At 44.0% G+C, this 26830-nt stretch overlaps 1 protein-coding gene across 3 annotated transcripts in view; it reads right to left on the bottom strand.

Moving 5' to 3' along the window:
- Positions 1-26830, bottom strand: part of tbc1d4 (TBC1 domain family, member 4) — a 259728-nt gene that overhangs the window by 70303 nt on the left and 162595 nt on the right. For all 3 annotated transcript variants that reach the window (XM_052025561.1, XM_052025562.1, XM_052025559.1), the window contains 4 exons: positions 26604-26736; positions 21958-22049; positions 20936-21046; positions 20425-20544 (listed from right to left, as the gene is read on the bottom strand). In XM_052025561.1, the coding sequence (XP_051881521.1) occupies positions 20425-20544; positions 20936-21046; positions 21958-22049; positions 26604-26736 (456 nt within the window). The remainder of the gene's footprint in view (positions 1-20424; positions 20545-20935; positions 21047-21957; positions 22050-26603; positions 26737-26830) is intronic.

Raw genomic sequence — 26830 nt, 5'->3', positions numbered from 1 at the left:
AAAAATTGTATTCTGAAATGACAATGTTTTTTTAAAAATGTTTTTTCATGGGAAGGAACTTAAATTTATAACAATTCCGCTTTTGATCTCCAACCTCATGGAGCAGGTACAGAAAATAGTCACAGGAATGTAGCCAGGACTGGATGAGGAGAGGTTGGATCAGCTGGGACTGTTTTCCCTGAAGCGAAGGAGGCTGAGGAGTGACCTTATTGAGGTTCATAAAATTATGAGGGGCATAAATAGGGTAGATAGTCACACTCTGTTTTCCAGGGCAGGGGAGTCTAAAACTAAAGGGCATAAGTTTAAAGTGAGAGGGGAAAGATTTAAAGGGGACCTGAAGGACAAGATTTTCACAGAGGGTGTGGGTATCTGGAATGAGCTGCCAGAGGAGGTGGTTGAGATGGGTACAATCACAACCTTTAAAAGACATTTGGACAGCTACGTGGATAGGAAGGGTTTACCGAGACGTCAGCCAAATGCAGGCTAATGGGATTAGCACAGATAGGCACTTTGGTCAGGATGGACGAGTTGGGCCGAAGGGCCTGTATAACTTTACGAACCTATAAGTAACACTGAACCGAGGTCAGAAAATGAAAATTAAAACAAGCGCAGATGCTGGAAATCTGAAATGGAGAAAACTCCAGAAAAATTCAGTAGGCCAGGCAGCATCTGTGGAAAGAGAAATGCATAACCTTTCAGCTCGAAGACCCTTCTACTGAGGTCACCTCTGGGATATCAGGGAGTAAACAGTGACCGGGGGTAGGAGGTGATGTGGAGTTGAGGAGTCAATTAGATGGACCATGATCTTATTGAACGGCAGAATAACTTGAAGGGCCAAGTGGCCTACTCTTCCTAATCTGCATGCTGTTTGGTCATTAGTATTCAAGTCGTAGTAAAGGTGAGTGGGGACTTCAGAGTCACATACAGGCCAAGTCACCTAACATCCACCTCCTTGACATTAGTGCTTGGATGGGTTTTGGCAATAACCCAATGGTTTAATGGTGACTACGCCTGCTGTTTAATTCCAGGTTTACTTAGTCAATTGAATTTAGGTTTAAATAACCCTCACTGTTATATCAGGGTTTGAACAGGTCTCCAGCTTGTTCAGCCACCATGTAACCATTCCCCATTTTCTGCTGGTCAGTTTGTACACTGATAGTAACGTGCTTCAGTGAGATGCCCTTTTCAATGAATTTCAAGAAATAATCAAACCCTTCTCGCTCAGTAGCTGCACTCAATTACTTGTTTACTTCAGCAAAGAAACAATCTGCTGCAAGAATTCAGCGGGTCAAGCAGCATCCATGGAAGGAAAGGAATTGTCGATGTTTTGGGTCAAACTTTACCTGCACTAGTGTCAATGGCGAATAGTTCTATCAGATAAACTGTCCTGATTAACATTACTTGTTCACCTAACCAAGTTAAATTCTTGAAGTTACTGGCACGTAAATGTTTATCTGATGTTTTGAGAGAAATAAAGTTAATGCTGGGGTACATCATTGTATCTCAGGACTGGGGTACAAAATAGTAAATGTATTCCATTCATTCTGTACAATATCCTGGCCACAAGGGGCAGCAGTTTTTCTTTTGACAGAAGAGACTGCAGATGCCGGAATCTGGAGCAACAAACAAGATGCTGGAGGAACTCAGGGGATTGAGCAGCATCTGTGGAAGGAATTGGACAGTCAACATTCCGGGCCAAAATCCTTCATCTGGACATTACTTTTTGCCTGCCATTTAAAGTCACAACTTACAATTCTGTGCAGTCCTCCCAGCGACTCCCCCTCACCCAGCAGTCAAGTACTCACTGGATACCCGGGCAGCAACAACTCAGCTTTCATGGTGTTTTCACATCCCTTCATGGCCCTGCTCTTCTCTTTCTCTGTGACCTCTTCCAGTCCTTTGAGGTGTTTGCACCTCTCCAGTTCTGGGCCTCATTCCTGTTTCCCATCAGCCTTCAGCCGCTGACACCCTAACCTCCTTTAAAGTACCAACCCTGAGCAATCACTGGGGCCCAACCCCAACTTCCCTCTCTGGGTCTCTGTCACGTTTGCTCTGTGAAGGTCCTGGGAAACCTTTACTCCAAGGCACTTTGGGCTAAATCATGAAAATGCTGGAAACACTCAGCAGGTCAGGCAGCATCTGTGGAGAGAGAAACAGTTCATGTTTCAGCTTTGGGACCCTTGGGGAAAGAGAGAAAAACAAGTTAATTTTCAGCAGCGGAGAAGGTGGGTAGGGTAAAACAAGGGGAATATCTCTGGTAGGGTAAGACCAAATGAATTAATGGGAGGAGTTAGAGTAGCAGTTAGAAGCATATTATGCTTCTTTGTCTGTGAAATGTGTTGTAAATTCGGGACTGTGTGATATACCCAGTAGACAGATTATACTAACCAAGAGAGAAAAACTGAGTCAAATGATGGCAGGTAGAAATAGCCAGTTCTGAAGCATTCAGAAAGAAAGAGTGAGTTTCCTAAAGTTGGGGAATTTGATTTGAGTCCAGAAGGTGCAACGTGACCCTTGGGTGTCTGAAGTGTGAGGTATTTCCAACATTTTCTGCTTTTAGAGTCACAGAGCAATACAGCACGTATACAGGCCCTTTGGCCCAACCAGTCAATGCCGACCACAGTGCCCACCCAACTAGTCTCAATTTCCTGCATTCGGCCCGTATCCCTCTAAGCCCCGCCCCTCCATGTACCTATCCAAGTGCTTCTTAAATAATACCATTGTAGCTGCTTCAACCACTTTCCCTGGCAGCTCATTCTGTATGCTCAACACCCTCTGCGTGATAAAGTTGCCCCTCAGGTCCTGTTTAAATCTTTCCCCTCTCACCCTAAATCTGTGCGCCCTAGTTTTGGACTCCCCTATGCTGGGGAAAAGACTGTTACCATCCACCTTATTGATACCTCTCATAATTTTAAACATTTCTATAAGGTTGCCCCTCATTCTCTTACGTTTCAAGGAATAAAGACCTCACCTGGCCAACCTCTCCCTATAACTCAAGCCTTTTCGTCCTGGCAACATCCTCGTAAATCTTTTCTGCACTCTATCCAGTTTAACCATGTCTTTCCTATAACAGGGAGACCAAAACTGTACACAGTACTCCAAGTGCTTTTGTTTCAGATTTCCAGCATCTGCAGTTTTTTTTATCTTCAGGGGCTAAATCCCATTGGCTGGCTCCCACTTGCCCTCAGCCATTTACACTGAACTAAGTCCCAGACATGTGCAGAACCGTTATACCTCTGGGACTAACTGAGCAAGAGATGCTGCTAATTTCCATGTGGGGCTCAGTGGTGGAACCCTGCCTTGCTGGGAATCCTCAGACCAGTACTGGTCTGACCAGAGTTAGGATTGGAGACACATTTCAACTGAATGGGGTTTCTCCACCTGCATAATGGGAAGACAAGTGATGTTGTTTTAATCATTTGACTTTAGGATTGTAAATATGTTTATTTTTTTAATTAACTTTATTATTTTTACATTTTTAGACATTTTTAATGTAAATTTTAAATATTTCATCCATCATCTCTTAATATCAGGGACATTTATAAGCAGCTACATTTGTTTTACAGAGGCCTGGTTGGGTTGTTTTGAGGGGCTTGCCTAGTCACTGCTACAGCTCACTACAGTTTACTGGATACCCAGAGGCTCAGTGGGATTCTGCCCTCACATCTATAACAGGCCTAGGAGAACATGGGCAGTAACTCAGGTTGCGGAACTCTCTCCAGGAAGATTAATTCTTCTGCAATTGTTGAGGGTGGATTGAGAAATCAACTCCAAATGAGTCAAATAATAATCACTTGTCTTCCCCATTCTGCAGGTTGAAACCACCCATTCAGTTGGATAGGGTCTCTGATTATAAGCCAGCATAATGCTGGGGATTCCTGGCAAGACTGGGCTCCACTGGTGCAAGTGACCTCTGTGATCCACAGTCTCGTCATGTGAAGCATGCTCTGTCACCAGGTTTGAACATGCTGGGTGCAATCTGATCTGTTGGTGGTTACAATAAACATCCAAAATAAAGATAGGAATGGGAAGTTAAAAAAGAACGGGAAGTCAGAATGAGAACCAAATCACATTGCTTCCCTTTCCACAATTACAGCAAACAAGTGACCTCACCAGTGCCTCTGGAACAACAACCAAGGTAAACACGAAGCTCAGCAGTGGCTCTCTGCTCATTCTGGGTACATATGCACTGTCTGAAAACTAACTCCAAGTACGGCCCTCAGCAAGGGTCTAGGCTGGAGCCATCCCAGAATTTAGGAGTATGGTGTGAGAATCTGAAAAAAGTGTCTTATTCCCGGTGTGAGTCATTGCAGTCCAATTCTCTATTCCTCGATACCTTCGGTTTTGACACAGAAAAAAAAACCTGCAGATGCTGTAAATCTGAAATAAAAATGGAGAAGATTGGAAACAGGTCAGACAGCGCCTGTGGAATGGGAAACAGAGTCAAGGGTCAAGGTGACAGGTTGCATTCAGAAATGTTAATTATGGTTCTCTCTCCACAGATACCGCCAGCCCTGCTGAGTAAGTGCAGCATCCTCTGATTTTATGTGGAGTCTCCGGTAGTTTGGGGAAAATTAATTGGGCCTCGGGAGACTTCACTGCAAACCTTGGGTCTGCCCCTGCACAACTAATGCAGGCTGACAATTGTGCACCCAGTCTCAGGCCTGTGTGCACGCTCCACCTCTGGCCTGTATTTGTACACATAATCTTGGGTCTGCATGTGCGCACTTAATTGTGGGCATGTGTGTTGACACTTGATCTCAGATCTCTCAGCCTTAGGGGCCTAAGTACGTGCAGTTGGGGTCCAAGGATCACTGCCTGGAAGGCCCCTGGGTTAGGGAGGTTCCCTAGGTGTGCCGTTCAATTGGTTCCTTCCCCCTGGTCTGTTCTTCCCTTCCCTTTGTTGTGGGCCTTCTCTCTGGCTCCTTCTCCTAGGCCTCCCTCTTCCACACAACCTGTGGAATTCATTGCCACAGCCGGCTGTGGAAGCCAAGTCATTGGGTATATTTAAAGTGGAGGTTGATAGGTTCTTGATTAGTAAGGGTGTCAAAGGTTATGGGGAGAAGGCAGGAGAATGGGGTTGAAAGGGAAAAATAAATCAGCCACGGTCGGATGGTGGAGCAGACTTGATGGGCTGGATGGCCTAATTCTGCTCCAATGTCTTATGGTCTTACAATGGCCTGCAAGGAGCAGGCCGCCATGTTAAAATCAAATCTCCTGCTCGCTCCATGGATGTATGAAGATCCTATTAAAGGTATCACTGGTCAGGAACTTCTTCCACACATATCAGCACGGGCTAAAATGTTCCTGTCCAGGGACCTCCAGCCAGAGTGCTTTTCTCAATGTGCAAAACATGCAACGTTCCCTCCGCTTAAGTGTGATGAACACTTGGCCTTCTGCACCATAACAGACAGAAATCGCTCGTTAGATTTGGAGTAGCTCCTCGTTAAAGAGCAGGAACTGTTCAAGCTGAAGTTTTCCACGGAAACCCCACTTCAAGTTGTGGGGGTTGGTTTGAGGCTGTTTTGGCCTTGAGTAACAGATGGGCAGTGAGAAGAGACACCACAAACTCCAGGTAGTTGGTGTGCCTTTGGAGTTGGACACCTATAAAAATGATGGGTCAAACCTCACCTCATCACCCCAATCCTCCCTGGTCTTCCCCAAGAAAAGAAGGACTTGGAGATGGATAGTAGTGAAACTCTCCACAGTGATTCAAGACCTTGGTTCAGTGGGAGACAGACCCTCCAATTTATGGTGGAGCAAGTATGCACCCCACAGCACAAGGCCTGCTACTGTATCTGAGGCCATTTCGGGAACATGTTTCCACACTGTAGTATTGTAGCAGCAGCATCATTTGGGCTGTACAGTAGCTCAGGTTTTTGCTGCTGCCTCACAGCTTTGGTGATCCAGGTTTGATACGGACCTCGGGAGCTCTCTGTTTGGAGTCTGCATGTTCTCCCTGTGACTGAGTGGGTTTCCTCTGGGTGCTCCCATTTCCTCCCACATCCCAAAGATGTGCTGGTAGGTTAACTGGCCACTGTAAGTTGCCCCTCATGTCTAAGTGAGTGGTAAAAGAGCCAAACAAGGAGTTATGGATGTGCAGAACTACATGGAACTAAGGAGAGGAGGAGTGGGGCTGATGTGACACTCTGTAATAATCCAGTATAGAACCAATGGGCCAAATGGTCTCCTTCTGTGTTATAGTATGTATTACATGCCAACTGATATTACCGTTGCATACCCAGCAATCTCTGTATGTAAGTGTGCCATTTTGCAGTGAATGTATGATGCACATGTATGATGTATGTGCACATGCCTAGTGTACTTTGAGAGATGAATAATGTTGCAAGTGTTCGATATATCTTCATGCTTCTCTCCATTCCCAATATTATTCACTGTCTGCATAGGCGCATACATTAAAATTGGCAATAAGGATGAAGCAACAAAGGAAACCAGATCTTGACTCCAATGAGACAACTCAGGTGTGAACCAAAAGTGTGGATGATCGCAGCAGCGGTGTCTGAGGCACAGGCAGCAGAGCTGACCATTGTCAAAGTCAAAGTCGAGTTTATTCTCATCTGCACAAGTAGATGTGTGCTCAGGTGCAATGAAAAACTTACTTGCAGCAGCATCACAGGCACATAGTGTCAGATAAGCAGGATTCACACAGAAAATATAAATTAAACACAAATTTTACACAATTTTTACAGGAAAGAACACAATTAGAACAAAAAAAACAAAGTCCATTGTAGTGCAATGTGGTCAAAGTGGTCATAGTGTTGCTATACTGAGGTAGTGATTAGGTTTGTGCAGGTTGGTTCAAGAACCGAATGGTTGAAGGGAAGCAGCTGTTCTTGAACCTGGTGGTGTGGGACTTCAGGCTTCTGTACCTCCTGCCCGATGGTAGCTGCGTGAAGATGGCATGGCCCGGATGGTGGGCATCTCTGATGATAGATGTTGCCTTCTTGAGGCAATGCCTCATGTAGATACTACCTATGGTGAGGAGGGATGTGCCCATGATGTATTGGGCTGAGTCCACTACCCTCTGCAGCTTCTTACGTTCCTGCACATTTGAATTGCCATACCAGACTATGATGTAAACAGTCAGGATCCTTTCAACAGTACAGCAGCAGAAATTTGTCAGAATGTTTGGTGATATGCTGAACCTCCTCAACCTTCTAGGAAAGTAAAGACGCCGGCATGCCTTCCTTATGATTACATCGATGTGAGTAACAATAACTCACAACTCTAAGTGAGTACTGACAAACGTGGGCTTAGGAGAGAATTGCTGCCAAACCCTGCACGAGAAGAAGAAAAGTGTGGCTGAAGTGGCCCCTGGGTGAGCATGACGGGCCAGCACAGGGAGAGGAGCAGGGCAGATATGATGTAGCTGGCAGGGTGACTCTGGGTATGTGTGTACACCTGGATAAGGAAAGTCCCAACAGCTTCAGCAATGAGAGAGCCACGCTGATGGAATGGGTAGCGTAGTGAGTCGACATTGTGGCCAGTGAAATCAACAGGCACTGATGCAGCAAGAAACATTGTGCATCCTACTGTGAAGTAAAGGATTAACATAACTGCTTAGACCACATTGGAAGCCTTGGTGTATTGTCATTGCATGGATGAGCCATTCAGCACACACAGACAACTAATGGAAATATTCTTAGAGGAAATAGCACAGTGGAAATTGGTGTGGAAGGTGAGAATGTTCCTGCACAAAATATAGGAGCACAAGGAAGTTATTCTGTTAACTGCAATGGATTCTGAACTGTTGCATGTTGGCAGATCTTCCAACACTACAGACAGGAGTTTTATTTAGTGAGAGTACAAAAGTTGCAGTTTCACTTTAATGGCCAACCCTCTGAAAATGTAGGGAGCAACAAATCTGGAACTGGATGATCAGAAGTCAGGTGAGAAGGTCTGTGAGTAAATGGTCATGTTGAAGGACCTGCCTCAACATTGCAATGTCAGCACTTACATCCAAAAGTGCAGTATTTATAGAGAAGGCAATAAGAAATATGACATAATTTCATTGTGTTTGCTACAGATATGACAGCAATTCATAGTCAAAGCAACAGCAAAGTCTGGAGTTCTGAAGCAGAAACTGAAGCACATGAGTGTGACTAAAGAACTCGCTGTTATAAATGTAACAGAGGCCATCCACCCACAAAATGGCAGAATGTTAAAGTTCAAAAGGGCTAGATGAACATGTGGTCAAATGCAGAAGTTGGAAACAAAATGCTGCTGCAATTATGTGTCAGAAAAGCTTTCACCAAACTGGACTTGTCACTTGTATGTGGTAATTGAAAGTGGAAACAAAGAGTGAGCAATATTTGACAATTAACACATATAATGGTCTGTATTCGAACACAAAACTAACTCGGTGTAAAATCATCTCTAAAAATCTTTCACTCTATCATGGACAAGATACTACAAAGTATAAATCACTGACTATGCAATCAAGATGATGCACTCATTGCCAGAAGAACTGGAGAAAAAACTCTTCAAATATTACAAGTGTTGAGGCAATGAAGCTTAAAAGAAGCAAGTGTGCATTTGTACAGAAAGATGTAGTTTCTTCTGGGATAAAAATAAATGCAAAGGGTTTGCAATCAGTTAAGCAAAAAGTGGAAGCAATTGTAAAGGCAAAGAAATCTGAACATTTCACAGAATTTAGGTTATTTTTAAGCATGGTACAGTCCTGCAGTAGATTTTTGTCAGATCTCCCAACAGTACTGATGCCATTACTTCAGTCACTAAAGAAAGATGAAAAAAAGAACTGTGACAAAGAACAGCAAATGGTTTGAGTTATGTAACTGGTGTTTGGGGATCAAGTCTTTGCTAGTTTACTCCAATACAACACGTGTTGAAAGTACACAAGGCTTTGAATCATGGGGTAGGAGCTGTTGTTAGTTGTGCAATAAAAAACAATTACATATGTATAATGTACATACATATGTTAAAGAAACTATGCTCAAATGGAGAAAGACTTAATAAAATTTTCTTTAGAATGGAAAAGTGTCATCAGTTCCTATTGAGCAGACACTTGCCATCATTACAATGACAAGCCTTTGGGTTACAGAATCATGAAGATATAGTCATACAGCACAGAAGCAGGCCCTTCAGCCCAACCATGCTGATCAAGATGCTCATCTAAACTAGTCGCATTTGGCCATGTTTGGCCCATAACCTTCTTTTCTATCCATGTACCTGTCCAACTGTCTTTTAAAAGTTGATATTGTACCTGCCTCAACCACTTCCTGTGGGAGCTCATTCCACATACCCACCACCCTCAGTGTAAAAATGTTGCCCCTCAAGTTCCTGTTAAATCTTTCCCCTCTCACCTTAAACCTATGCCCTCCAGTTCTTGATTCCACAATCCTGGGAGAAAGACTGAGTGCATTCACCCTATCTATGCCCCTCATGACTTTATACACCTCTATAAGATCACATCTCAGTCTCCTACGCTCCAAGGAAAAAACTGTCCAACTTCTCCCTATAACTCAATCCCTCAAGTCCTGGCAATGTCCTTGTAAATCTTTTCTGCACTCTTTCCTTGGCCATTTTCATCCAAATCATTGCTAAAGATGACAAACAACAATGGGCCCAGTACCAACCCCTGAGGCACACCACTAGTCACGGGCCTCCAGTCTGAGATACAACCTTTGACCATTACCCCCTGCTTCCTAACATTAAGCCATTTGTGTATCCAATTAGCCAGCTCTCCATGGATTCCATGCAATCTTACTTTCCATAGCAGTCTACTATGTCCAACCTTATCAAAGGCCTTATTGGAGTTCACATACACCATATCTACCACCCTGCCCTCATCGACCTTCTTGGTCACATCATCAAAAACTCAATCAAGTTCATAAGACCTGCTTTCCCACTCCCAAAGTGGTGCTGATTACGCTTAATCAACTCCTGTCTTTCCAGATGCATGTATATCATCCCTCAGAATCCTCTCCAGTAACTTACTTACCACAGATGTTAGCCTTACTGGTCTATAGTTCCCAAGTTTTTCTTTGCAGCCCTTCTTAAATAAAGGCTCATGATGCAAATATCTCAAATGTTACTAATGTTATTTGCTATTAATTCTTGGTCTTAAGTTGATGAGACTAACAACGTCAGTGTTGAGAATGCAAAGGTAGGTTGTTCTCTTATTTCCTGATCATTATTTGATTGAATAGAGAAGTTGGAAACAATCCGCTATTGCAGATGTGTTGTCAAGATTATCCTGTGTGAATTCAGATAATAAGCCTGAAAGTATGGTCTTCACATTATAAATAATCAAAGATGATTTTCTTGTTACAGCACTGGAGTTGGCAAAGACAGAAAAAGACATTGTTCCAACAAAGTGTACAAAATCCTCTCAAAGTATAAAACCCCAAATCAGGCAAATACCCAGGTGAAAACACGATAATGCACCGAAACAATGATTTGAGATATTGGTGGACCAAGGTTTGTTAAATGGGTCACAGTGTTTTGTTTTAAGAGGATTGAGATGACAAATTTAAAAAAGCTAAACAATGGTGTTGTGACCATGAAGGCAATTGCCAGAAGTTTTGTTGATTGGCCTGGATTAGATTAAGATCTTGGATCTGGTAGACAGCTATACTATCTGTCAAGAGTCAACACATTTACAGAGAGGGTTCCTTGAAATGCACTGACGTGAAATATTTAGAACCAGTACTATTAAAGAATTGGGATCCACTTTCTCAAATCATGGCTTACCAAAAGAATCCTATCTTCAATAATGGTCCTCTGTTCCATTAATTTCTATTTGAACTCTAATTAACAAAATGATATTAAGCACACACTTCCTTCGCCATATCATCAGATGGTGGACGAGAGAGATCAATTGACAAAATTCAAATAACATGATAGAGTTTGTAAGGTAGCACCAACTAGCAATCTGACATTTGGGGAAGGGACATTGCAATTGATGAATGTGATACAAAGAGATGTCTTGTAAAAATAGGAGATAAAATAAGTGAACATATAAATCACTTAATATCTGTGAGAGATGCAGAGAATGTCAAAGAGTTGTACGAACATAAGTGTATTCCAGAGGTTGATTCAGTGGAGAGTGTGAAGAGAGTCAGGAAGTGAGTCCAGAAGTGTATACAACAACACAAGTTCCTTTGAATAGATCCAAAGCAACTCAGAAAACCTGTATATTAGCTCAATCAATAAATAACATGCATGAATGAATCTTCCTTTTCAGAAAAAGTAAGTATTGAATGTAGATGTATGACATATATATGTGACGTAGCTAAGAAAGGGGAATAAACAAGTTGCACATGTTATGGTAGCACTCCTTGTCTCTATGTCTCTCCATATTCCCTGCATTGTCCAAGTCAGAATAAGAATCATGTTCACAGACATATCTATCAGAATTTACCACAGCGTGCCATGTACATGAGGATCTGCTATTCACTTTTAGTGTTCAACTTTTGGTTCCAAAACTAATCATTCTGCATGAAAACTTTGCACTAATAAAACTGACAGCATATTTAATGCATTAATTTACTTCTAAGTTAAAAATACCAGAAGGACCAGTTTGTAGTCATATAGAGTTAGTTGAGAGGTGGAGGTTTGGTGTGCTAACAAGTACATACTTAACATCTATGTTGTCTTAGTTTTAATGCATCCATCTATTTCAGTGAGACGTTGATCATCAAGGAGTTGGTTAACTATTGCAGTTGGTGCAGGGGCCAAGCTGGTTTGCACTGCGGACACCAATTATAATCTATGGGTTATATCCTCAAACTATCTCGGACCATTTCAGTGCACAATGTTCCTGGGCCAATTCCAGCCAGTAACTTGACTGGGAATTTCCTGTGAACTGCTCCTGCCCAACCCGTCCCCTTGGACACTGAGTGAAATTTGGATTCCCCATACACTCTGGATTTCTGTCGCAAGTACATCAGAGTTACAGCAGCAATGGTGACAATTCTCAGGACATCTCCAGGCTAAACTGCGGTTTTCTGTGAGGATAACTGGGGGCAGCAGAGGCCCGCTTGCACCACTGCTGTCAGCCACGGTTCAGTTGCTAGCGCTCTTGCCTTTGTGTCAAAAAACCACGGGTTCAAGTCTCATTCCAGTGACATGTGCACAAAATCCTGGCTGACACTACAGTGCAGCACTGAGGGGGTGTTTAAACCATGCTTCACTGGCACTTCCACCAAATGTAGCGACTTGTGCTTTGGCCTGCGAACAGCGTGGATTATGTACCCAGGACTGGTGAGCCCTGCTTTATGAGGACAGCCTGAGTTCCTCCAAGGGCTGGTGCCAGGGTGGAAAGGTGAGGCAGCAATTGGTGCTGCTCCCTTACGGCTCCGGGCTTCGATCCTGACCTTGGCTGCTGTCTGTGTGCAGCTTGCACCTTCTCCCCATAACCACGTGTGGGTCTCCTCCCTTACCACGAAGGCTAAGGGTAGTAATTTGCACAATGAGTCAAAGAGGAGCAGGTGGTACACACTAAAATAGCTCACCACACATCATTAGCCTTACAGACCAACACAGGGCAAAAGGATCAGTTCCCCAGCACTCTGTTGTCATGTCACATACAAGCAATTTTCTCTGATTAAAGGAGTCAATTTGTTGATACCTTTTAAGGCCAAGACTGACCAACGGGTTACGGTCTGATCCTGTGACGCTGGAGTTATTTACCCTCCACAACAACAACATCTCACAGTTTTGACTGATGTTGTGCAAAAGTCTGTGACAATTGTTGCATTATTTCTCAGAATGGAGCACCAATAATGTAATACGATGCTCAGACAGCAGATGGCACTGCCACCAAACAACTGCTGACTTTTCGTCACAAGCAGGTCTCATAATGAGACAGCATTCTGCTCCCCTCATTCCTGGACCCCAGCCCCAATTGAGATGCTGACCAAGGCCTACCCTGATTTGATTGTGACCACCCCCAAAATCTTGTTCTCTGTTCTGAGTCTTGGGGTTTTAACTAACATCCCACTCCCCAAAACAGAAACAATGACACTTCTTCCCCGCCCCCCCCCCCCCCACAACCTACTTCCCATAATCTAGATGTTAGTGTGCACACAAAATATAATAGGGATATTCCGCTGCCTACAACATGCTCATTTCCAGTTTAACACATCTTTCCAGACATCTAGGACTGAATCTCTTTCTTAAGTTGTGAACCAGAAGGTCCCCTATTGAGCATTCAATCTATTGGATAGTGTGGAATTGGGTTCAGATCAACAAAGCCTGAACCTTTCATTGCCATTCTGTGTAGAGGTAGCTGTGTACAGCCCCTGCTAATTAGGATGTTATCAATGGCCTCCACCTTACAGAGCCGGGGAATGAATTCAAGTCTGGCTCCACTTCCAAGTCAGGTAGAAGTGTCCAAGGTCATGACTGGTTTCAATGGGGTAAATGGAAGGAAGTTGTTCTCATGAGTTCAAGGATTAGGAAACATAGATTGAAATTTTGGGTGAAAGATACAAAGGAGCTGTGAGGAAAAGTCATTTTACTTAGAGAGTAGATAAGATCTAGAACTCATTGCCTAGATGGGTGGTGGAAATTAGTCAATCAGTCCCTTCAAAAGGGAATTGCATAGACACTTGAGGGAGGCTAACTTGCAGGGCTTAAGGGAAAGTGTGAGAGAATGGGACTTATGGGATTGCTCGACTAGAAGCCGACACAAACTCAATGGGCCAAGTGGACTCCTTCTATGTCATAACAATTCCATGACTCTCTGACAATCCAAGCTTGAAAATGAATGGATTCAAAGAGCAGGTATAGTAACAGAAGGAATCAGATCATAAGTCAGACATGATCTCTGATGAGAGCATCAAAAAGCAGAACAGTCCTCACAGGGTTGAATAGCTCACTCCTTTTCTCATAAGGCTCAAATACAATGCCCGCTGAGACTGGTTGTTCCCATTGATCGGGTAATACAGTCATACAGCACGGAAGCAAGGCCCTCGGCCCAATTCGCCCATGCCAACCAAGTTGCCCATCTTAGCTAGTCCCATTTGAATTCGAATTGGTTTATTATTGTCACATGTACCGAGGTATAGTGAAAAACTTGCCTTGCATACAGGTCAATTCATTACACAGTACATTGAGGTAATACAAGGTAAAACAATAACAGAATGCAGAATAAAGCGTAACAGCTACAGAGAAAGTGCAATACAGGCAGACAATAAGGTGCAAAGTCATAAGGAGGTAGATTGTGAGGTCTTGAGTCCATCTTATCGTACTCAGGAACTAGTCAGTAGTCTTATAACAGTGGGATAGAAGCTGTCCATGAGCCTGGACAGTACGTGCTTTCAGGCTTTTGGCCACGTTTCACCCATATCGCTCTAAACCCTTCCTATCCATCTACCTGTCCAAATGCCTTTTATACCTGCCTCAACCACTCCCTCTGGCAGCTTGTTCTACATGCATATCACTCTCTATGTGAAAAAGTTGCCTCTCAGGTTCCTATTTAATCTATCAGAGAATACCTGACCAACCTTGAAACAGAAGCAGTGTCCTCAGAAGAGAAATGTGGCATGATTTTTGTACAAAGTGCATGCTCACATTCAGCACAGTAGGAATGACTACTACAGTTCAATGCAATAGAGGGAAACTTTCCTTTACAATGCCTTTTTCCCAGGATAGGAGAGTCTAAAACTAGAGGACATAGATTTATGGTGAGAGGGGAAAGACTTATAAAGGTCCTGAAGGCTGCTAGAAGAAGTTGTAGAGACGAGTACAATTACATTGTTTAAAAGACATTTAGACAGGTACATGCTTAGGAAAGGTTCAGAGGGATATGGGCCAAATGCAGGCAAATGGGACTAGCTTGGATGGACATCTTGACTAGCAATGACGAGTTGTACCAAAGGGCCTGATTCTGTGCTGTAGAACTCTATGACTCTAATCAGGGTATGTTTTCAATGCTGAATGCAGCCAGACACGCAGGCACGGTAACGTAGTAGTTAGCGTAACGCTATTACAGCGCCAGTGACCCGGGTTCAATTCTGGCTGCTGTCTGTAAGGAGTTTGTACATTCTCCGCGTGACTGCATGGGTTTCCTCCGGGTGCTCCGGTTTCCTCCCACATTCCAAAGATGTATGGGTTAGGAAGTTGTGGGCATGCTATGTTGGCACCGGAAGCCTGGCAACAGTTGCAGGCTGCCCCCAGAACACTCTACGCAAAAAGATGCGTTTCACCGTGTGTTTTGATGTACATGTGACTAATAAAGATCTTAAAAGAGGTTTGCTGTTCATTATCTTCAACGGCATTCTCTTTGCTTCTCTCCAATCTTTCCCACTACCATCTTCTTCTGTTCATTATCTCGGTCCCACCTCTTGGCTTTCCTGATGCTCATCTCTCCCCCGTTTGTGCCCTCGCTCCTGTATCTCTCTTCTGCCTTTTCCCTTGGTGATCACAGGCTGTTAGCCTGCTGATTCTGCTCCCAGCAAAATGGGAGGTGTTTGACACTGTTGCTTCAGTCCATTTTGTGAACCAATGTAGAAAAATAATTAGTAACACAATGAAAAAACAACAAGATGCTGGAGGAACTCAGCAGGTCAGGCAGCATCCGTGGAGAAAAGCAGATGGTCAATGTTTCAGGTCAGGACCCTTCTTCAGGACTGAAGATAGGAAAAGGGGAAGCCCAGTATATAGGAGGGAAAAGCAGAGCAGTGATAGGTGGACAAAAGAGGGGAGGTGGGGTGGACATAAGATTGTAATAGGTCAATGCAGTTAAGAGATAGTAATCAGCCAATGCAGGGGAGGAGGGGAGAGCAGATCCACCGGGGGATGGGTCAAAGGTATGGAGACAGGAACCTCCAGAAAAAAAAGAAAAAAAAGGAAAGGAGAAAAAAGGGAGAGAGAGGCTAGGAAAGGGAAGAAAAGATGAGGCATGGTAGGGGGTTTGGTTACCGTGCTGTATAAATAAACAGGCCCTTCCAGCCCAACGAGTCCATGCCAACCATTTTAAACTCATGTTAACCAACTTTGAAATGAGAGAGGAAACCGGAGCACCTGGAGGAAACCCACACAGACACGGGGAGAACGTACAAACTCCTTACAGACAGCGACGGGAATCAAACCCTGATCGCTGGTGCTATAATAGCGTTGCGCTAACTGCTACGCTACCATGCCACCCTTAAGGTGGGAGAATTCGATGTTCATGCCGTTAGGTTGTGTGGTCCCTTGACAAAAAATGAGGTGCTGTTCCTTTTTTTATGGAGGTACCTGCCTCCTTACCTTTGACCCATTCCCTGGTGGATCTGCTCTCCCCTCCTCCCCCGCACCTGCCTATCACCACCTTGTGCCCACCCTGCCTCCCCTCTTTTGTCCACCTATCACTGCTCTGTTTGCCCCCACCTCCACCTCCAAATATATTGGGCTTCCCCTTTTCCTATCTTTAGTCCTGAAGAAGGATCCTGACCCACAACATTGATCGTCTGCTTTTCTCCATAGATGCTGCCTGGCCTGTTCCTCCAGCATCTTGTTGATTTTTCATCTAGATTCCAGCATCTGCAGTCCTTTGCTTCTCTGGTATCTCAATTAATTTGTAACATATTCCCTTGACTGAAATACTGAATATTGGGAAGTTCTTTCAGCGTCTGTATTTTTACTAGGAATTCTACAGAAAATACAATTACATTTAATGAAATTTTTGTACCCAAAACCTATTGTTCTAAAACCCTTCGTTACAGTGAGAGGTTTTCTAAGGTCCACAATAAGGAAGGATAGATTGAAGGATTCCCTCCCTGTCCTGCCATCACGCACAAGAAATTGGCCACCCTTTCACCAAGGCAAGGCTGAACAAAGCATCTTGCCCCGACTGGTTCTCCATGCTTTGAATGCCTTCTCTCTGTTCTTCTTCATTACACTCAGCACCTCCCTATGTATTCCAACATCAAGCTGTGTGTTCAAAGCAAGATATCAATACTTGATGATCAAAATCAGCAAGGTTTGGAGAATGACCCAAAAGTTGGACAGCTACTGAAAAGAATTCAATAAAATGGAAGAGGTGACCAATTTTACATTATAGAAGAAGCTTAAAGGCACCAGGGGTGCCTGCACCTTTTGCTTTCTCTTGGGCTTTCGGCATCCCAGTTACCTTTGTGAAGGTATTCGTGAGCATTTTTCTTGAACTACTGTAGACTTTGTGAGAAAGTTGGCGTCATGAAGAGAGCCTCAGTGTAAGCAAGTGATCAGCAATTTATGTCCAAGTCAACAAAGAATATCTGCCATCTTGGCCCAGTCTGGCCTTTACGTGACTCCCGTCACACAACCAAGTGGGTGACTCTTAACTGTTCTTTGAAATGGCACTAAGCTGCCTTCTTCATTATTAATGTGGCTTGAAGACTGTGATGGATCTTTTATGTGATATCCAATCAAAAATTGTTACAGCTCTATTGCCCTGTAGCTTTACCCAATCAGCTTAAAATTGAAAGGAATGCTGGCAACGACCTAGTCTTTTTCTGAAATGTATAAGAATCCATTTGATTGACTGCAGGACCCAATCTTTTGATGTAAGATGCATGTGTCAACAAGCCCACAGAACAATGCTACAGTTTAGCTTTGCCAACCACTCATGAACCCTTCCTTCAGGTCATTTCAGCCCGGGCTCCATTAAGTTCTTGACAAGTTTCCGACTGCCACCCAGCTGATTTCTGGAGCTCCACCAGCAGAATTTTACACCCCTTCTTAAAGTATGCATTCCAATTACATTGTCTGATCATTCACTTGCAATCCCATTTCCAGCTGTCTTCATTTCGTCTGCATGTGTTATGCTCAATAGCATTTATTTAGATGGGATTTTATCAAGACACATACACACAGCTGTGAACAAGTCTACCCAGAGTTTATTAGTAAGAACTACATGATTATGAATGTATTATAAGTTTTTATCCTGTTAATAAAATTAGTTCCTTTGATTTTGCAATTTAGAGTTTTGAAGTGTGACATCAAACTGCAATATTAATAAAACTGGCAGACAGGACTTCCCAATGGCACAACCTTAATCACTGAAGGCACTGCAGGGCAGCACAGTAATGCAACCAGTATAGCTGCTGCATCACAGCTACCAGAGACCCGGGTTCAAACCTGACCTCGGGTGAAGGCTGTGTGGAACTTGCATGAAACCCACTGTGTGGGTTTCCTCCAGTTGCTCTGATTTCCTCCTGCATCCCAAAGATGTGCTGGTTGGTAGATTAGTTTGCCGCTGTAAATTGCCCCTAGTGTACAGGTGAATGGTAGAATCTTGGGGCATTTGATGAGAATGTGGGAAGAATATAAAATGGGACTAATGGTTGATGGTTGGCACGGACTTGGTGGGCTGAAGGGCCTGTTTCCGTGCTGCATCTCTCTGTATCTCCATGAGAATGATAGAACTGAAAATTTTCTTGACAAATATGTACATGATTTCATTCTAATTGCACACAAAGCATCAAAGAAAAACATGGTTTAGGAGTGGCACTGCCTAAAGGAATCACAGCACAAAGACAGAGGGCATTCAGGGGGAAAGCTGATGGGCAGCGGGTTACGATAGTATTGCAGAGTTACAAATACAAATTGGAAGGAAAGGAACATGATTTAAAGGAAGATGTGAGGATGTGGCAGAAATGTTTGGGTGAAGGAGACACAGTTAAAAGGAGTTAAAATGGAGACGGCCCAGGCAGCAGTAGGTCAGGTGGCACTGCTTCAGTCTGAGGTGTTATGGCTGGGAGAATTCCACTCCATGAAAGGTCCATGATAGACGGGCAATAAGGGCCAGCTCTCTCAGAGATGCTAACATCCTTCAAAGAATGAGGAGGCATGCACGGACAAAACTTGGAGCAAAAGTTCTTTGAATGAAGAGAGGGAGGAAAACTTCCTGATGCTGCCTCCAAATAGCTGTTGATCACAGAATCATTGCAGACTGTTTACCCATCATAGGCTCATCAGATAGAGCTATCTACTCTAATCCTGTCTTATAGTTTTTTCTCTGCATTAAATCATGAACAGCAGCCAAAATCAAGGAATGATTAAAGACAATAAGAAAAAATGTCCAAAGGGAACGATGAATGATTGGTTCCAATGTTTGAACCTTAGAAAAGGATTTGCCAGTCATGTCCCCAAGGTCTGAAGCATAGACTGAGTCTGTGGTTCACATAAGAAGATTGTTTTGCATCTAGAAATTTAATCAGACACTTCTAAGTGTGAATCACCAATGGGACCCTGACACATTGCAGGGGAACCTGGACCACATTGTTCCCTGAACACCCAACACTGAACATTCCCAGTAAAGGTGATCTTCCCAGCACATTGCCAGATTGGGACACAACTTGCCTTCATCTTTCCCCATGTTGCATTGACTGCCCCATCACCATTTTCCTGCCCAAGGTTCTAACTTCTTGATTATCCCCACCCCACTCACAACCATCTGAAACTCCACTCATATCCCAATTCCATGATTTCCAACCCTGCCCCCTGAACTACCACCAGTTTACACCATGTCCTAATTACACACCACCCCCATCACCGACTAACAGTGTGTGTCCCATTCACACACGCCCACCAGCACCATTGCTGATGTCCACACCCCTCTCCCACACCACCAACCACAACCCTGGTTCCCCAAAACCAGCCTCCAAATGAAGTAGCAGATGGCATATTTTTGATCCGGAATATGTACAATGCCTGGACAGCCACCCTAAGGATCAGGACCATGGGCATAACTGAAGATGCAGTGGGGTGCAATGACTAACAAGGTCACCCGGCATACCCAGATGGGGTACACTCAGATTTCTAGGCAACCCGCTTTCAACCGTTAAACAGGTCCCCCAAGTTGACAGGCTGGTCTGGTATGTCAATTCGAATATGCAGGAACTCAAGAAGCTGCAGAGAGTAGTGGGACTCAGCCCAGTACATCATGGGCACATCCCTCCCCACCATTGATAGTATCTACAGGAGGCGCTGCCTCAAGGCAACATCCATCATCAAGGACCCCCACCATCTGGGCCATGCCATTTGCTCACAGCTACCATTGGGCAGGAGGCACAGAAGCCTGAAGTCCCACACCACCAGGTTCAGGAACAGCTACTTCCCTTCAACCATTCGGTTCTTGAACCAACCGGCACAACCCTAATCACTACAGTTTAGCAACACTATGACCACTTTGCACAAAAATGGACTTTGTTTCTTTTTGTATCAATTGTGTTCTTTCTTGTAAAGATTGTGCATAGTTGATGTTTAATTTATATTTTTCTTGTGAATGCTGCTTATGTGATGCTATGTACCTGTGATGCTGCTGCAAGTAAGTTTTTCATTGCATCTGTGCACACATGTACTTGTGCATATGACAATAAACTCCTCTTTCACTTTGATTTTGACCATCTGAGAACTGGCTATAAAACTAGCCAACAAAATCACACAAACAGAACAAAATTCCATGCCCCTTACCCGTGAGAAGATATTCTCCAGGGAGCTGGTTAATGATTTCTTTGCCTTGTTTTTCAGAATGTCGAGTTTAAACCTGCCCATGCTTGCGGAGTGTTCTGGGATCACGTTATTTGGCAAAGGCTTTGGAGAGAAAACAGAGGTTTACAAATTTGCAAGCATACCAGCAAATCCACTGAAGCAGGTGACCCAAATAAATTTGAAATTCTGCCCGAAAATGTGGGCCCAATTGCAGGAAGTTGCCCTCGCTCTCTGAAGCGTGGCAGGCATGAAGGAAGGGCCCGCCCTTTGATTATCAGCAGTCTCATTGTACTTGTCGATTGCTTTGCGGCACTGTCATATTGATAAAGTCCGAGACTCTGGAACTAAATCCTTACTTGACTGTATCTGCAATCTGCACAGATGTGACAAAGTTTTCTATAAGAAGAATATCACATGGCTCACAATTAGCAACCCAAGAACCACAGGCACAAGCCTTTTGTTTCTCCAGTGTGAGTAACGACAAGTGTTGTACCGTAGGGGTCTCTCCAAGGTGAGCATGGTTCTTCTGTTTGGTCTCACACATCTGCCTCAGGATGAGAATCACCAGTTCGTTCTCGTCTTGGTCATCGGCTGGCTTCATTTTCTGTCAAGACAGGGACTTTTTTTAATATTGTTGTTAAGATTATCAAAAGTTACTCTGTAGCTATTCCTTAATCATTCCTCCTTAAGCTTTGAAATGTCACAATGGTGTCCACTGTATTGCAGGTCAAGTGGTTTCTGATACCAATGAGAAGGAGGTATAGTTCTCTGGTGGCCCTGCCTTCAGTTTTGGGAGCCTTCCACTACTCTCTGAGTTGGAAAGCTCAGTTAGACCTGTCCTCATGAACCAATGCCACTGGGAAATTGACAGCAAAGGCTGAACATGCCAAAGAGGTAGAGAAGAAACCTGGGACCCTGGTGAGAGTGGTGTTCAATCGGCAACAGTGTTGTCTCCATCAGAGAGAAGCTCTCTTGCTAACTCAGTGCACAGGCCAGAACAAGCACCTAGCCTGCATCAGGGGCAGCTCTAATTTAGAGTTGATCAACTGTGGAATAGGATCTGTCAGGGTAGAAATAAAGAGTGAAGTCATATCCTTTTGGGTTCCAGCTTTGGCATAAGACAACACCCAGGTTCTTCTTGCTTTTTCTTTAATACCTTTGTCATCTCACTTGAAGCAATCCCAACATCGAGGCCTGTGGGCCCAGTATTAAATCTCTGCTGGCGAAAGCTTGGAGCCTTCAGTGAAGGAAGGCAAGACATCAGTGCGAAGGATGTATGGATTAAGAACAACTACTTCTGAGCCCTCAATGCCCCCAAAATGGGCAAACACCATCATAATTAATAAAGGTTATAGTCATAAACTGTGATTACATTAGAAGTTTCCATTCAATCTTTTTAATACTTAAATTGATTGTTATAACCATGAATAATTTATAATTCACATTTGTCACAATTTCCTTTCATTGATTTCTAATTTTAGTGAGGCCATTTCAAGGGAGGCTTTATATTGTTACCTGCACACGTTCAAAAATATCAGCCTGCTCATTGTCACTCAGAAGAGAGACATGCCTCTGTATCGCAAGCTTTGCTCTTGGTGGATAGAGACCTGGAGAAACAGAGGAATATTGATCAATTCTCTGATTAATTGCCATAAGATGACACAATTCGTTCTGGTGTTTTGGACAAACATATTGTAGATTATGGATACTTGCAAGTCATACTATGGTATTGAAATTACTTTTCAACATCTATGCTTGCTACAAATGTCTCAAGCTGCCACAGTGAATACCATCTACAAAATGGACTCCAAATCACCAAGAGTTATTCAACAGCACCTTGCAAACCCACCAACATCTCTCAGCCAGGAGACAGACCGCCAGGTCACGGGAACACCATCACACCAAATTTCCCCTCCAACCACAAGTCTTGGGGAAATATACTGCAGTTATTTAACTGTTGCTGGGTCAAAATCCTGGAACTCCCTAATTCTTTACACAATGGGATTCCCTCCAACACATGGGCTGCAGCAGTTCATGAAGGAAGCCATCCTCCAGGGCAACTAGGGATGATCAATAAATGCTGGCAATGGCCACACGCCAAGAATGAATAATGGATCCAAGGTGCTCAAGGAACAACACCTTATATTCCGCCTGGGTCAGCCACAGCCCAATGCCATGAACAATGAATTTTCCAATTTTAGGTAACCCCCCCCCCCCCATCTGGTGTTTTGTTCCCTACCCTCCCACCACCCCCCAAATCCCATTTCTGTCCCCTTCCCGCCCCCCAGCCCCTCATCACCCATCTTCATTCACCTCCCCCTCATGGTTCCATACACCCACTACACACACAGTTCACCACAGGCTCCCCTCACCACCCCTCCTGTGTCTGGATCCATCTGCCATACACCTCTCCCTTAATGGTTCCCATTAGCACCTCCTTTACTCATCAGATTCCAGCACCAGTAGCCCTTGGTATTCCTGCTTATCTTCCTCCAGCAGCTGTCACCACCTTCATCCTCCCCACCCCCAACCTCACTCCATCTCCCTTTGTCTGTCTCCATTGATTATCCACCAGCCACTGTCCCCCAACTCTATCCCCACTCCCCTTCTCTACCTGGCACCACCTGCCTGTCATCTTACATCGCTCCTCAGTCCACCAATCGCCTCAGGCTCCTGTCGCACCTTTTCCCCTCTCCTCTTTATACTCGCCATCTCCCCTCTCCACTGATGCAGGGTTTCGACCTGAAATGTTGACAATTCCTTCCCCCCAACAGATGCTGCTCGACCCGCTGAGTTCCTCCAGCAGATTGTGTGTTGCTCGAGATTTCAGCATCTGCAGTCTCTTGTGTCTCACTTAAAAATGAAATATGCTGAGAAACCATTTCAGTGCTCACAGGCAGTGTAAATATTGAAATGTAATCCTTGAAATGCAACCTATCACAACAAAGAATGCTTCCATATGATTTTCACACTTAAAGAATGGAATGCTGGAATATTTTATTTCTATCCATGCACTTAACACATTTCTAGTAATCCAGTAACTGCTTAAATGCCAGGTTTCTGTTCCAATTATCTTCTTCCTCTGCTCAAAATTCACATTAATGTGCCTCCTAAGAATACAATGAGGCTATTCTTTTGGGCTATTCTGACATCCAATTAGACCTGGGCTGACCTGTATCTCGGCTCCCATTTGATTAATAAAATCTGCCCAGATGTAACAAAACCAGGTGGCAGTGGAGATTCCACTATTAGCATGCTATTTTTGTTCTCTCATGGGGTTTGGGAGTCACCAGGAGCACCAGCCTTTGATGTCCATTCCTACTTGACCTAAAAAACTGAATAGAGGAAATATGCAAAGATACTCCCACATTCCAAAAGGACCTCTCAAACCCATAAGCAAGGCAGCGCCGGAGCGTGGCGACTCGTTGCAAGCTACTCTCTGCAGATCTACTCAGTACTTTTACTATAATCGTTCTACTCTTTTATATTTAAATTCTGTGTCACTCAGTATTACTAATAATGTCCTTTTAAATCTTCTTGCAGGGCTGGCGATCTTCCGACCTCTACCTTGTTATGACCTTGCACCTCATTGTCTACCTGCAATGCACTTCCCTGTAGCTGTGACACTTTCCTCTGTATTCTGTTATTGTTTTTACCCTGTACCACCTCAATGCACTCTGTACTACCTCAATGTACTGTGTATTGAATTGATCTGTATGAACAGTATGCAGGACAAGTTTTTCACTGTACCTCGGTATAAGTGACAATAATAAAGCAATACCAATACCAAGGAAGACAAAAGCAGCAGGTGCTGGGGAGCACCACCACCTTTGGATTCCCTTCCAAGTCGACACCATCCTGACGTGGAAATCTATCACAGTTGCTGGAACTAAATCCTGGAACTAAATCCTGGAATTCCCTACCCAATAGCACTGTGGGCGTACCTTCAGAAGGACTGCAGAGATTCAAGAAGGTGACTCAAGACCCAAGAGCAATTAGAGATGAGCAAAACATGCTGGGCTTGCCAGCGATGACCATATACCAAGAAATGAACAAACAAAATAAGGAGAAATGCAATTCTAGGAGTGAGACCCAGCTAGAGTGAAGTAACTGGAATAATGTTCGAGTCAGCATGATGTATAACTTGGAATTTATTTGAATTTGGTGTTCCAATGTGTATGTTGCTCTTGTCCTGTATGGACAAGAGCAACATCCGGGACATGCCCTCTTCTCATTACCACCACCGGGGAGGAGGTACAGGAGCCTGAAGACCCAAACTCAATGTTTTAGGAACAGCTTCTTCCCCTCCACCATCAGATTTCTGAATGGTCCATGAACCCAACCTCATTATTCGTCTTGTGCACTATTTATTTCTTTTTTGTAACTTACAGTAATTTTTTATGTCTTAGACTGTACTGCTGCCACAAAACAACAAATTTCATGACATATGTCAGTGATAATAAACCTGATTCTGATAACTTTGGGAGGTCACTGAAGAAGCCTTAGCATATGTCAGTGATAATAAACCTGATTCTGATAACTTTGGGAGGTCACTGAAGAAGCCTTAGCGAGCTGCTGAAGTGTATCCTGCAGGTAGTGTGCACTGCTACAAGACAAGCAATGGTGGGGGAAGTGAATGCTGAGTCAATGGGGTGCCAACCAAAACAGGCTGTTTTCTCCTGGGTTGAATTTCTTGAGTTTAGTGGGAGCTATACTCATTCAAGAAGCACCTATTCCCATTTAATGGTTTATCAGCTGTTGCAACTGAATATTAGATTTTGATTTATCCCAAAAAGAGTTTCTGTAAATAAAATGCTCTTTACATTCTAGATATATTCAAAGAGCTTTGCAACCATTCCTCTCTTTTTGAGGTGTTTTGCATTATTATACAAGTAGCCAATTTCAGCTCAGCTGAAGAAATTAGTGAAGCAGGCCATAAATGACCTTGGTCAGGGCTCTGAGGTAACTCCCCAGAGCTTCACTGAGGAGTCACACCCAGCTGAGCAGAATACCCAGGCTAGGTTCACATCACATCAGCACGTCTAACAGGTTCCTTTTGTAATCGTGGGCTGGGAGAGTCCAAGGCAAGCTGACCTAGAATCTCCTCTTCAGTGCATACCCTGCCTGATCTGCTGGAGAACAGGTTTTGTACTGTTTGACCAAACATCCTCAGTTAACTCAATCTTCATTGCATTGCTGGAGTCTTCAGCAACACTCTGGGTAGAACAGCTCTGGATGCACGGTTGAGGTTGGGCAGTGTAGGTGGTTGGTGGAGTGAGTGCATTATGGCTGCTACAAGCCTCAGACACCTGGAACACCTGGTGGTATCCTGGTAAGTGAAGAGCTGGACTAACATTGCCAGCACACTGAAACAAACTCTGCTGCACCTTTGTATTCCAGTCCTCACATCCACCACTCCAGAGAGCAGCCACTTAAAAACTCCACCACCCCTCTCCTCCACCCTACCACCAGAAATGTTGAACATCATAACATAAGGGGGGCTCCATGCATGGGATACAACCAAAGCATTAAACTAAGGTATACCTAACCCTGACCCTAACCTGTCCTCCTTCAATGGAGCACTATTCACCTTCAACCCCACAATGTATCTGGAGATTGCTATTATTTCTGGTTGGAAACCCCAGCAGTGGTGCTGACCAACTGAATGGTGTAGGGTCACAGGGAAACAGGCCCTTCAGCCCACTATGCCATCAACCACCCACTTACACTAATCCTACATTAATCCTTTTTTTTATTCTCTACGCATTCTCATCCCCATGCCCTAGATTCTACCACTCACTTGCACACTAGGGGCATTTTACAGTGGCCAACTAACCTACCAACCCACACGTCTTTGGGATGTAGGAGAAAACCAGAGCACCCAGAGGAAACCCACGCAGTCACAGGTAGAATATGCAAATTCCATGCAGGCAGCACCCGAGGTGAGGATCGAACCCGGGTCTCCGGAGCTGTGAGGCAGTGGCTCTACTAGCTGCGCTGGCTGGTTATTCCCTATTTTGGAACTGGAAAATGGGCCATAAAGGAGAGAGAACCACATTCATTATGATTTAGAGCCTTTTGCTATGAGCAGAGGATTATGCTCTAAATCCTGGTAGCAGCAGTTGGAATTAAGATGTAACTAGCCAGCAGCTTGTGTTTACCTTCAATCCGCTCACAGAGTTTATGCAGGTAATGCATGGGGCAGGCCTCACACAGTTTAATCTGAGTCTTGGCATTCTGCAGGGCAGCGGCAGTGCTGAAGGCCTGCTTCAAGGTCAGCATGACTTCATCCACCTGTCAAAGGGTAAAGTTCAAACAAATCACTTCACAAACCCAACAGCTCAGGAAAGAGAAAAGAAAAAAACCAATCATTGTAAAGAATTATACT

Source organism: Pristis pectinata, chromosome 11, assembly GCF_009764475.1.
Source record: "Pristis pectinata isolate sPriPec2 chromosome 11, sPriPec2.1.pri, whole genome shotgun sequence".
Classification (NCBI taxonomy): Eukaryota; Metazoa; Chordata; class Chondrichthyes; order Rhinopristiformes; family Pristidae; genus Pristis; species Pristis pectinata.
This window is presented reverse-complemented; position numbering and strand designations above follow the sequence as displayed.